General features: G+C 34.7%; 1 protein-coding gene across 1 annotated transcript in view; it reads left to right on the forward strand.

Moving 5' to 3' along the window:
- DNAH8 (dynein axonemal heavy chain 8) overlaps positions 1-13,552 on the forward strand; it is a 147,717-nt gene that overhangs the window by 98,507 nt on the left and 35,658 nt on the right. The window contains exons 66-73 of the mRNA XM_072858185.1: positions 2,883-2,986; positions 4,699-4,875; positions 6,240-6,407; positions 7,615-7,827; positions 9,186-9,323; positions 9,649-9,776; positions 10,879-11,050; positions 11,884-12,039. Of these exons, the coding sequence (XP_072714286.1) occupies positions 2,883-2,986; positions 4,699-4,875; positions 6,240-6,407; positions 7,615-7,827; positions 9,186-9,323; positions 9,649-9,776; positions 10,879-11,050; positions 11,884-12,039 (1,256 nt within the window). The remainder of the gene's footprint in view (positions 1-2,882; positions 2,987-4,698; positions 4,876-6,239; positions 6,408-7,614; positions 7,828-9,185; positions 9,324-9,648; positions 9,777-10,878; positions 11,051-11,883; positions 12,040-13,552) is intronic.

Genomic DNA, 13,552 nt, shown 5'->3' on the forward strand with positions numbered 1-13,552 from the left:
TCACACATCCATCCTTTAATCCTTAGTCTTTCATCACTTAATGTCAAAAATATTTAGAAGGTTAAAAAGATTAGCCTTGAAAGTTGTTTCAGTTTGTTAGGAGATTATCCTGATATGAGATTTAAATTTTATGTTATTAAACTCAGCTGAGATAATGTCACTCTTTTCATCTCCTTGTTGAAAGGTTTTTCCTGTGTGTAATGATGTCTGGGCCAATTCAAGATGCTTGTAAAGCAGAAAAATTGTAAGAAATACCTTTATCAATACTGATTTCTAGAAAAGTCCCTGGCTTGAGCACACCGAAAGTGTGCTTGTGAGCACTATAGTATCTATACGAGCAACATATTTTGAAAGCTAGAAGTAATCTCTTTTCTGCTTTGTCACTTTGGGTGAAAAATCTTGTAAGACAGATGAGGAAAAAACTGAGATCCAATGACAATTACAGTTATTTCTGAATGCTTAACATCTCGTGTCTTCTCTCAGAATCCGTCTGGGGAACCCTTGGTAGAGCACCACATGTGTAGATAATGTCTTTCATATAGTACTGTGGTCCTACAAGAAAACCTCAGTTTAGCTTTGACAAAGTGGGCATGTCATCCTTTTGAGCAACTTGTTGCTAGATCTCCTGCTAATTAGAAATGACAGAAATTACATCCTTGAGGTGCTAAGAGTACTGTGGCTTGGTATCTTAGTAACAATTTATATAGTTTTTCTATATTTGCTATTTTTCTGCAGTCATCGTTCAGACAAGTTACAAAATACATTGACAAGAGATAAAGATTACTTTGATTCTCGCTATAGGTTCAAAATATATGCTGACTTTTTAACTTGCTTTAGATAAGTTGTAGCTGATATCAGTAAGGTTCTTACATGGAGTTCTACATAGCCCTCTGAAAAATACTGTTCCTGTTTCTAATGCCTTAATCAGGCATTTGTTTATGACTACAAGCACTAAAAAAAATTATCTGCTGGCATGGTACTGTTGTAATGTTTCTTGTGATTGGAAGTATGCAGGGGACCTGAAGAAGCTATAAAGGTTTCTTGTTTATAACAGAAATTCTTCAGTTCTTCTTGTTCTGCGTATTCCTATTCTTTGTCCATCTTTCTTTCTTCTCAGTCTAGGATTGTAGCAGGGAAAGCTAATGCAGCAAAGGGTATCACTTTCCCTTTCATAGCTTCCCTTTCAGAACTTTTTTTTACAGTGAAGTGAAGTAACAACCATTTTGGAAATTGCTGTCAGAGGAGTGGGAGGTGGGGGTAGAAGGTTAGTGTGTATGTACCTCTGTACCTCAGAGTATTATAGGAAGTGGCATATGTCCAGGAAAAGGAAACATTCTAAAACATCTCTCTTGCCTCCCAGTCAACATCTTTCAGTGAATATACCTTTGAACTTTATTGTTGAGAGTGGCAAAGTAACCTGTCTTTTGGCAAGTAATAATAAAGAGCCTGTAGAATGGCAGTAGCCTGATCATGAGGCAGCTGTGTCAGAAGAACAAGAAATATGCTAGGAGAGAATGCTTGTCTGTGTGAAATGTGGTAACAGAAAAGTGGAGAGACATCAAAGAGAAACATCACACATCAGAGAAAACTGCAATATAACTGCAAGTGTACTCTGACTCTAGCTCTTAGGGAGAGTGGGAAATAAGGGGAATGCTTCCAGGCAAGTTGTAAGATTTTAAGATTCAGTAATGAGGAAGAAAGGAGAGGCTAGAAAGGCTTCAGGATGCAATGTGGAGCTTAAGAATAACCAAAAATCTGTGCTCAAATCTATGAGCAAGAGAGGAGAGAAAAAAAGAATGCATGGGAAAGATTGAATATATAATAATTATAAAGGGAGCAAATTCTTCTCTTTCTGGGCAACTGTTAGTGTAAGGCTGCAAGGCCTCTATGGACAGTTGCTTTAGCACATATAAGAGCTATGATGGAACTGGCCCTAAGCCAGGTGAGCACAGATGCTTTTATGTGCTTTTCTGCACTCTCTGTCACCAAGGTCAAGAGAGGGTAAACTCAATATGCAGGAGCTGGAGGTCGTGGTCTTGCTGTGACCTTTGGGTCCACTTCTGGTGACTCTACTTCTTCCCACTTCTTCCTAGAAAGAACTTCCTATTGGAAGGCAGTTATGGGTCCTAATATTTATGTCATTTTCTCATGCGATGATACAAATGCAGTATCAGTCTGATTTTCTGATTGTCCTGTGACTTTATGACACAACATATCCTTGACATACCCCTCCTTTTTTTTCTTTTTTGTTCCTTTTTCTCTCTCTTCTCTCTCTTCTCTCTCTTCTCTCTCTTCTCTCTCTTCTCTCTCTTCTCTCTCTTCTCTCTCTTCTCTCTCTTCTCTCCTTCTCTTTTTTCTTTTTTTTTCTTTTTTCTTTTTTCTTTTTTCTTTTTTCTTTTTTCTTTTTTCTTTTTTCTTTTTTCTTTTTTCTTTTTTCTTTTTTCTTTTTTCTTTTTTTCTTTTTTTCTTTTTTCTTTTTTCTTTTTTTCTTTTTTTCTTTTTTTCTTTTTTTCTTTTTTTCTTTTTCAGAAGTCTATGTAATGAGCATAAGGATATATTTTATTGCAGGTAATATCCCAGCTATACACATTTAGGTATGTTTACAGCTATAACAAACTAAAACTAAGAAGTATGGATTTCTCTTTTGAAGAATCAAGCTTGTTTATAATCATTTTGCACCTTGTGAAATTATTTATATCCATGAAAAGTGAATAGTAAGCACAATTATGATAGTATGACTGCGTACACCCACTTTCTCTCCTTCACACAAATTTAAATGAGAACACAAGATACAAGGCGTTTGGGATCTAGAGCTAGATTGTATTATCTAACTAGGAAAAAAATAATTTTCATTTTTCTGAATTTTATGTTTTACTTAATAGGTCTGTCTAAGCTGATGGAGGCCAGTGAATCTGTTGCTAAACTCTCTCAGGAATTGGCCGTTAAGGAGAAGGAACTGGCTTTGGCATCTATTAGAGCAGATAAAGTAAGTACTTGAGTGTAAAACAGCAAAAGGCAGTGGACAGCACCCGTATATATACTAGGGTAAAGTGCTATTGCAGAATTTTCTCGTAGTTTGTACGTCAAAAAATGTGCATCGTGGTCTAACATGAGGTTTCACTCCTCTCTCTGTAGCATGTTGATTCAGCTCAGTGAGGCACTTTAAGACTGCAACAGAGGTTGAGTGCCTGCCTTGTTCTCCCATTTCTTACCCACTTCTATAAGCATCAGGTTTCATTTTTTGTTTCATGGTTTTTTGTGTGCTTGATTGACATTTATTAAATTTGGGTTTATATGTGCACTTATTTACAGATACGAAGTTAACAGATGATAACAGGACTTTACTATTTCAAAACCGCTTAGAAAAAAGTTCATCACAGTTCAGTTTTTTATTTTGTCTTTTACACTAATGAGGTGTCCATGTGTTTATGAGATTGATAGTCTAGTAGAAATCTAGTTTCCAAAATTACTCTCTGTTAAGGTATGTTAGGGAATATAACAATATAGGCATTCTGTTTTCTGACAGATACCATAAGGCTGTGATGGTGCATATTTAATATGCACTGGAGAGAAAACTTTTGGCCAGTGATGGCTAAGGGACTGCCTGCATTCTTCAGGCCTTTTATCTCATAAGAGAGAAAATTATGACAGAAAGGGATGAAATTGCACTTCTCACATTTCAGGAGTATGACAGATATTCTGGTACAGTTCACTTTGTTTAATATTTATATTTGATATATATTTTGAAATAGCTCTCTGGCAATCATTCACATAGCTTCTTAGTTGTCAACTTTTTCAATAGAGCACTACTTACAAGTCATCAGAAGTAGAAGATGTACTGACAAATAATAAAAGAACAGACTTTTATTTAAACTACATGTAATATTGTTCATATTCTATATATTTCTTTCTTTCCCTTAGTACTGAGCCCTGTAGAAATCAGAATTGTATTTCACAAAAAAAAAAAAGGAGGGATTTGGGGATTTTTTCTGTCATTTTTTTCTCACAGGTATTTGAGAGCATTATTTATGTTCTTGTAAATGCATACAGAGTGCGAGCCTTGACCCTATAGCTGATACTGGTCAAAAAACATTCTGACACTAACTGTATGTCACACATGCACAAGAGAATTAAAAATATATCTACTGAAGAACCAGACACAAATAGATAGCTTCATTCTGTGAATTCACATGAGGCTGTTCTTTGAATAGACTAATTAAAAGTGAGTCTTTTTAGACTAAAGGAGTAAAAGAGAGGCTGACCATTGATGCAGATGGTTTGCCATCTTCCATTAGTTTTATTAGCTATGCTATTTTCTTTTTAATCTGCAGAATTATAGTGAAAAAAGCAAATACTTATTGTATTGAAAAAGTATAGGTTCAAATAGGATAAAAATCCATCATAGGATAAAAAACTGGCTTTAAAAACCACTGAAAGGTCTTCTACCCATTATAAAAGTATTTCATTTTTTACTATCCAACTCTTGCTGAGAGACTAATATGCTATTTCATTGTGGGGATTCTGTAAATTGTATTAATTTTTATTCCATAATTATATAATGCCATATATAGTTAGCGTTAGCTTTATATTTTACTGTATAATAGCCTTTACATATCTGTTTTCTCTTGTGTCTGATAATGTAATCACTTGTTCCACCATTTTGATTTATACATTTTATGTGTTTCTTATAAATTCCAGGTACTAGCAGAAGTCACAGAAAGTGCTGAAGCTGCAGCTAAAGTAAAAAATGAAGTCCAAGGTGTGAAAGATAAAGCACAAAAAATCGTAGATGAAATTGATTTAGAAAAAGTGAAAGCAGAGAGTAAACTGGAGGCAGCTAAACCAGCATTAGAGGAAGCAGAAGCTGCACTGAATGTGAATAAAATTCTTACATTTTTATTAGTTTAGTACTCTTTGAGTCACCTGTGAAAGAAAGGCTAGAGCCACCAACATGCAGTTGTCACTTGGTTTTGACTGCTGTTACCAGCTCTTCACAGTTGGCAGTCATGTCTCTGATGAATATTTATGGAGCTCACATTTTGCTTTAAACACATAGAGATTATTTTATAGTATTTGTTCTGCTTCCACCCTAGTACTTGATCATTATGAAGGTGTAAATCTTTCAAAAAGTTACAGGTGCCTTTAGAATATCTGTTATTCTGAATTCAAGAGAATACTTCTTGTGCTAAAAGAATGTTTTTTCTTCATACTTAACTAGTTGTATCTTTCTTTTAAAAGGAATAAAAGGCTGTCTCTTCCTTTACCAAAAAATGTTTAATTTGGAGAGAAGGAGGAAACAAAGGGGATCCAGGGTAATCAGAATCAGGGTTAAGAAATTTGGAGGCATTGCTGCACTACATAATTTAATTATTCTCAGAACAATTAAAAAAGTAAAGAACTCTGGAATCAGAAATCAATGATGTATTCTATTTTTAAGGCCTTCTGTTCCAGTTACCAGAATTTATGTGACAAAAAATATTGAGTGGAAAAAGCAGAAAAGGAGCATTGTTTCCTCTTACACTGACATTTAGATAATGAGATAAATGAAACTTCCAAAAATGGTCACAAAATTCACTTATAAAATGTGTGGACTCATACATTATCCTGTGGTTTATATAATGTGTCTGTAACTACTCCTTCTAGACAGGTAGTGACATGCCTGTATTTTGTAGACACAAATTAATAGGTTAGTTTTGAAGTTTGCAATCATTTGTTATTTTTGTATTAGTTATTGAACTAAGCAAAGTGTCAGTGATGCTACTAGAAAATGAAGTAAAAAAGCAGTATCTCATAACTATAATAACTTAAAAACCAACAAAAATAACCAAATCCATCTCAGAATAAATGATGACACTTAATCCTTAAAAATCCAAAATACTGTTTTACTAAGGAAACTGCTTTTAATTAAGTCCTATGCAATTTTACAATATACTTTTCTTCAGTCACTTAGACTGACAAGTTAAATGAATACTGCTGTTCCATGTATTTAAATTTGATTTTTGAGTGACATATTTAGCATTGGGAAAATAGTCTAATATATATTTATTGAAATTATTGAAGTTTCATGAAACTAAGAAATTTATTAAAGTAAGCCCAGTCACTCACTGTTTTTGTATGTACTTAGTAGAAACTTGCCTCAGAGGAAAGTATGACAAACAAACATTAAAATCAAGATATTGAATGGGAAAATAGAATAACAGTATTGATGCAGGATTCTGTTTACATGTTTCTTCAAATAGACCATCAAACCAGTGGATATCGCTACTGTTAGAAAACTTGCAAAACCTCCTCACCTAATTATGAGGATCATGGACTGTTGTCTGCTACTATTCCAAAAGCAAGTAGATCCAGTTACCATGGATCCAGAAAAGCCTTGCTGCAAGCCATCGTGGGGAGAATCACTAAAAGTAAGTAGAATTTTCAAACAGTGTTTCTTAAACATCAGAAAGAGCAACTTGCATATCAGAGAATTTATGATACTATTTACTCAAAACAGGACAGAATTTTGTAAAAATGCAAACAAGGTTTTAAGATAGGCATAGTACATAGATAGAGTTTATTTGGTAGCAAGTAGTAGTTGAATTGCTTAGAGACTTTTGTGGTAGGAGCTTTAGGTTTTCTTTGTCCTGTTCCTGGCATATGACCTGATGGCAAATAAATAAATCATACCAATCATGTTAATAATACATGAGATAAGGGCATTCTGGAAAACCCCTCTTTCTCTTTGGGAACTTGTTAGGTCCACATTTAAACAGTCTTTTCTGATCCTCCCAGGCTCCTTGATTGTTTGAAAGATTATTTGACTGACTAAGAGATAGCACGTTTTCCCCTTCTGCATTTCAATATTCCTGGCCCAAATTCCTTGGTCAGACAGCCATCTCTTCCTTCTGGACTTTGATCTTCTCTCAGGATACTCTTTAATTTCCATGCCCTTTTCTGCCGTTCTTTAAATTCTGTTCTACCTCTATTAGTATATTAATTTGCCAATATTATTGCCTCAAATTGTTTGCTATGCAAATGAAGAAAAATTACATATTTTGGATATGAATAGAGCTCTTGCTTTTTATTTAAGCTTTTCCAGGAATTAAGAAATCATCAAAACTTTTTATTTTCCTCTGACATAATGAAATAGGATAAGCAATTATTCCATGAGTTGCCTTTAACATGTTAAACATTTGTTAGAAAAAAGTTAAAACCAATTATTTCTCCTTCCAGAAGAATTTAGATCACATTTCACAAATGCATAAGCAGTTTTTTTGGCATTCTTTAGATAAGTTACAAATGTATCTCTGAGGCTTTATCTTGGTTCAATTTTTTTTATGAAATGCTGCTTCTTAAATGCTTTTTAAATGGCAGCACAGGAATACAGAAGATGGAAAGTACATCAATAACTTTCAAGCCTAGTTACTGGAGTGTAACTTATTAAAACTATAATAATTGAAGACGTGGGAGGAGTTACAACTGAATAGCACACTCTATAATATTGACTGTATGAATTACCTCTTTTTACAGAAGAATTTTAGGAACTTTTTTTTTAACATACTCACCTATGAACAAGCTTTTGAATGTAAAATGTGTAAATAGCTTATAAATACCCTGTGTTGTTTTTTGCAGCTTATGAGTGGCCCATTCTTGCAGAGTCTACAGCAGTTTCCGAAGGATTCAATCAATGAAGAGACAGTAGAACTACTCCAGCCTTACTTTAACATGGAAGACTATACACTGGAGTATGGTAAAAAGGTGTGTGGTAATGTGGCAGGACTCCTCTCTTGGACACAAGCCATGGCTATATTTTATGGTGTTAACAGAGAAGTCTTACCTCTTAAGGTAATACATCATCTCTTGCTTTGTGTTTGCTTTCCTTGTAGTTTAATTTCATTTACTTTAATAGAAGTAGGATTTAAAAACTATATTTAGATAATTTCATTCAGACATCATTGCCTGTAGACTTTAGTGGCTAAGGATGGTAAGAGCAGAAAAACCCCTTATCTTCCTCTTCATTCTAGACAGAACACAGAACAAAAAAATTATCCTAGATTAAGTTTATGTGCTCTGGTTTACTGTGGACAGTGAAAGCTGTTTTCAGTCTTTGTTTTTATTACGTTATAATTACTTTATAATTGTTTTCAAAAAGTTGTACCAGGAGAGGATCTTCATTCTTTCTCTAAAGAGTCCTGCAAACAGAGGTTTGCAGCTATTTTACCTTCTTTGCTTTCACATGATAACATAGAGGGGGTGGAGGACTGATATCTTGCCCAAATATTGGCATTCTGAAGAGATTCAGAGCTCACATCAATAATGGAGTTATGTTGCAATAGTGGGAGCCAAACTGAGTAAAACATTTTTAAGAGTCATTTTGACTTTAGTGTGGGTGTTCTTTTTGATGTTTGTGAACATCTGAATAAAATGAATAAAAAATTTTATCAGAGGTAAAGACCATATAGAAACTCAAATGCAGTGATTGTTGCTTTTTGGATTCTAAAAGAAGTATTTAATCCCTACATGTAGCATAGTTTACCAAAAAAAAAGAAAAAAGGGGAAAGCATCTGAATGGTAATTCCAAACCTTTTCCACATTTTTTGTCACTGGTAGAAGTGTTATTTACAAAAGCAACAGTAATGCAGGTGGATGATTCAAAAAAATTATTTAATGAATTTCCTGCATTCAGCATAAATAACAGTTTAGGAGCAATGGCAAGATTCACTGTTTTAGGACCATGGTTTTCTAGTGGGTGAAAGCTATATGGTTAACTGATAAAGGACCAATCTCCTGTTGTTGTGATTGTTGATTGCTACAGAATGTACAAATAAAAAAGAAATAATAAAGCATATAATCAAGCAAGAAGATTGAGTGATTGTTTCTCTAGGCTAATCAATATGTACAGATCAGAAACCTTACTTCCTTAGCCAGCTTCTTTAAATGTGAATTTTTTTAAAAGAAATAAAGTTGACAATATATGGTAGGAACCTTGAGTACTGCATTGTTATTTAACAAAAAAATATCATCTGCAGTATATATGTGACATAGTTTTCAGATTAAATATTTTTAATATTTATATTAATATTAATAGAAAAGATATTTTGATGTATTATTGTCTCATGATTGCCAACTAAACAGGCTTAAAATTATTCATCAAAGTATATCCAAATTTTGTATGATTGTTTTAATATTTCTTCTCTTTGCAGGCTAACTTGGCAAAACAGGAAGGCCACCTGAAAATAGCTAATGCAGAATTAGCAAAGGCTCAGGAGGCATTAGATGAAAAGCAAGCCGAATTGGATAAAGTGCAGGCAAAGTTTGATGCAGCAATGAAGGAGAAAATGGTGAGATAGAAGTATTTTAGTACTATGAAAAACGCTTGCATACAATACTGTTGTGTAATCAGGAAATTATACAAACATGCATTTAGGGCTGCTACCTTGAATGACAGGGATGAGGTTCAGGTATAAAAGTAAGAGATTTAAATCTATGCTCTCTCATATTTCCTTCTTTCTGTGAGTAGGAACATATTAGACAATAGATGCACTGAGAGTTCTCAAGAATGAGTTTTAATTAAATAAGATAGTAATATATATGAGGATGAATAAAATATATAACTCTTTAGATTTTTGCTTTTTATTATTAAGTAGGACACTTTTTCAATTTTAGGACTTACTGAATGATGCAGAAGCATGCAGAAGAAAGATGCAAGCAGCCTCTGCGCTTATAGATGGACTGAGTGGAGAGAAAGTTAGGTGGACTCAGCAAAGTAAAGAATTTAAATCTCAGATTAACAGGTATCAAATTCATCAGAGAAAAAAACCCCAAAATACGTGTAAAAACTGAAGAGCTAGTAAGCAATTTAGTAGTTTTAATAGTTGTACTTCATGTTCCTCTTGGAAATCTTAATATAGTTATACAATTAAGTGAACTATCCTGACATTTGAATTTTTCTCCCGTAAGTGAATACCTGAGTGCTGAGTGCTTGTATTTCAGTTCAGAACAATACCTCCAATTTTGGAATTTATTTCCAAAGGGATTATTTCTGGTGCAGTTATGTGCCTGTATTACAGCTGCTTCTCCTTCCGCCCAACACTGCATCTCATTCCAATATTTCCAATAGGCAGGAGGTAGCGATGATCTAAGGCTGACACTGAGAAGGAAAATGGAAGGATTCCTAGCCTGATACTGGATAGGAAAAGAAGCATCTGTTTTGATATTAGTTATGGCATATTTGAATAAAAGAAGGAGGCCTAGAGACCAGATAGTAACCCTTGTCCTATAGTCTGTGTGTTGAAACACATGTGGGACAGTCGGTCTTATTCTGAGAAACCTGGAAACTTGGAAGTCCCCATTGTGTTGCTGTCCAAATGACAAAATGTTGAGCAGCCTAGGAGCCAGAGATCCTAGCTGTCTAGAAAACAGGAAACCTGTCAAAATGGTCACTAAAGGTAAAGAGTCTGCAAGTTTAGGCTCAGCTTCTGTGGAATGCTTCTGTTTCCATAAATTTCCAATGGGGAAATTGGGCATTTCTGGTGAGGTCTGCTCATTCCAAGAGAATTAAGTTTGTATCTTTTGATAAATATTGTATTGCAGACATATTTTTAAGAAATAAAACAATTTCTTGCTTCAGTTATGAAAGAAGGAATAGTTGTCATCAGGGCTTTATTACTTCATAGGGGTGAAGATAATGTTTTCATATGATACTACTCTTAAGTTTTGCCACAAAAATATTTTGGAAACACAAAGAAACTCTTTGTTGTTCTCAAAGAGCAACAGGTCTCTCCTTAAATTGTCCTCAGAACAGAAATCTTCTTATGTTTCAAAAGCTGGTTGTCTAAATCAATAGAAATTGAAATTGTACATCACCTTTTAATTATGATTTTGTTCCTTTTCTAGACTTGTGGGAGATGTACTGCTCTGCACAGGTTTTCTTTCATACTGTGGACCTTTTAATCAAAACTTCAGGAAGCTCTTGCTTAAAGATTTATGGGAAGCAGAGATGAAAGCCCATAAAATCCCCTTTTCTGAAAACTTGAACCTGATTTCTATGTTGGTAGATCCGCCAACAGTAAGTTCTTCGTGATTAGTGGGTTTCATCTTAATTTCAATTAACATCTTCTGTGACTGTTAGCCAGCATTATGCTTGCTTAGAACAGAAGAACAGAACTATAATCTCCAATATTGCTGTGCAGTGGAGTTCTGTGGTTTCCAAATGTTCTTGGCAATTTCCACTAAACATCTGAGTACTGAGCAATGTTCAGATAGATAAACAAGTTCTGTATTATAAACAAGTGACATATTATACAATTAGACAAGTGCCAGTAAGACAGTGCATTTTCAAGTGTCTTATTTTGAGAACACATCACAACGGCTATTGATCACATATCTACTGAAACAGTGGGGTTGGTTGTTAGCTTTTGGTTCTGTCAATATTATCTGGGTCTGGTTTCAAAAATATATTTTATATGAAAGAGAATATTTAAAAAAGAATGCATAAAGTCTTTTCATTCAGTGTGAATGTATGAGAAACCAGAGGACAATGCCAGAATCTTCAGGTTTCCTTCAGTAAATATTAAGCCCCAAAACCTCTCTTAGCCTGGTTTTCTCTTAATTGATCCCACTGTTTAATTTGGCTGGCAAGCTGCCTTTTGACTTTCTTACACTTTTAAAATATATTTTTTTATCATTCTATACAGTTTAAAACATCCATAAAAATAAAGTCCTGGAAATATTTTTCCATCTGCATTAATCACTTTTCAGCAGGTTCAGATATGCATCCCCTTTGGCTTGATGTCTCCATTATTTCTTAGAACAATTGTAATTGAAGGATAATTTCAGTGAGATTTTGTTCCAAACGACTTTTGTTTGTTTTTTGTTTTGTTTGTTTTTTGTATTCTTCAGATTAGTGAGTGGAATCTTCAAGGACTGCCTGGAGATGATCTCTCAATTCAGAATGGTATCATTGTCACTAAAGCAACTAGATACCCCCTTTTGGTAGACCCACAAACGCAAGGAAAATCATGGATTAAAAAGAAAGAACAGGATAATGAATTACAGGTGAACAGTGTTTTAAAGGAATAAAGTGCTGTATTATATTCCTTCAAACATTATTGCTTTAGGGTGTGTCTGCACTTGGGTCAGGGTAACTCATACACATGTACCTAAGATAACTTTAACTTGTATGGAGACTGACAATGATGTAGATGCCTCAGCGGGGAACTTGAGAAGAGCTGTAAATCCCATTCAAGGACTTGGAAAAGATTATATAGTAAGTAAATACTGGTATGAAATCTAGCAAGAAGTATGAAAGAGGAGGTAGCCTTGTGTTCAAAATTGGTGAGTACGTTCCCAATACAGAGGGCAAAGTGGTGAAAAGTAAAGCAAAAGAATATAGTATGAAATTGTTAAATGAGAGTAAATTGGGCAACTATTAGTAAGGTTACAGACAAAGGCAGGATAACTTCCAGCTTTGAAAATGTAGGCAAAGTACTCAAACTGATGCAGTCCAAAATTTAGAACCCAAGATGGAATTCATACATGAAGTTATGGCTACAAAAGTAAATTGAAGACAACCAGTTGAAACCAAACCCAAGACAAATCTGTCTTTCCTAATGTTGCTGCAATTTTAATAGCTCTTTTATAGCTTAAGCCAATATGATTAAATGTCTGTTCATGAAATATAATACAAAGATGTTCACATGTCACCTGTAGTTTGCATCACAAATGCATTTTTCACAAATGAAGTAGCAGAGGAAAAGGAACCTGCATTTTAAAACCCTTAACCTGAATGTTGCAAAATCTCACATGTCCTCCTGAATGTCAATAAATTTTCAGTGTTTTAGGATCTCTAGATTTTGGAAGATTTTGAGTCTTGGAGTAAAGTGAATATGAAGCTCTTGCTTATCGTTTTATCATTAATAAAGCAAACTGTCAGAGCCACAGAAAAGTTGAGGCTGGAAGGGATTTCTGAAGATATTCTAGTCAAGCCTCCCTGCTCGGAGCAGGACCTACTAAAGCAGGTTGCCCAGGACTGTCCCCAGTCGGGTTTTGAATACCTCCAAGGATGGAGACTTCACCACCTCTCCGCACGACCTGTTTTAGTGTTCAACCATCCTCACAATAAAGTTTTGGGTTTTTTTCTTATGTTGAAATGAGATTACCTATATTTCAATTTGTGCCCATTGCATCTTGTCCTGTTACTGTGTGCCACTAAGAGGAATTTGTCTCCCTGTTCTTCATTCTCACCACCAGGTATTTATATACATAGGTAAATACCCTTGTGAGCCTTCTTGAGGATAAATAATCCCAGCTCTCTCAGCTTTCCTCATACATCAAGTGCTCCAATCCCTTAATAATCTTAGTGGTCCTTTGCTCGACTCACTTCAGTGTCTCTCTTATACTGGGGAGTCCAGAACTAGACAGAGGACTCCAGATATGTGTCTCCAGTACTGAGCAGAAGGGAAATATCGCCTTTCTCAACCTGCTGGTAATGTTTTTCCTAATGCAGCCCAGAACGCTGTTGGCCTTTGCTGCAAAGGCAGATTGCTGGCTCATGCTCAACTTGTTGTCC

This window comes from Ciconia boyciana, chromosome 3 (genome assembly GCF_034638445.1).
Source record: "Ciconia boyciana chromosome 3, ASM3463844v1, whole genome shotgun sequence".
NCBI lineage: Eukaryota > Metazoa > Chordata > Aves > Ciconiiformes > Ciconiidae > Ciconia > Ciconia boyciana.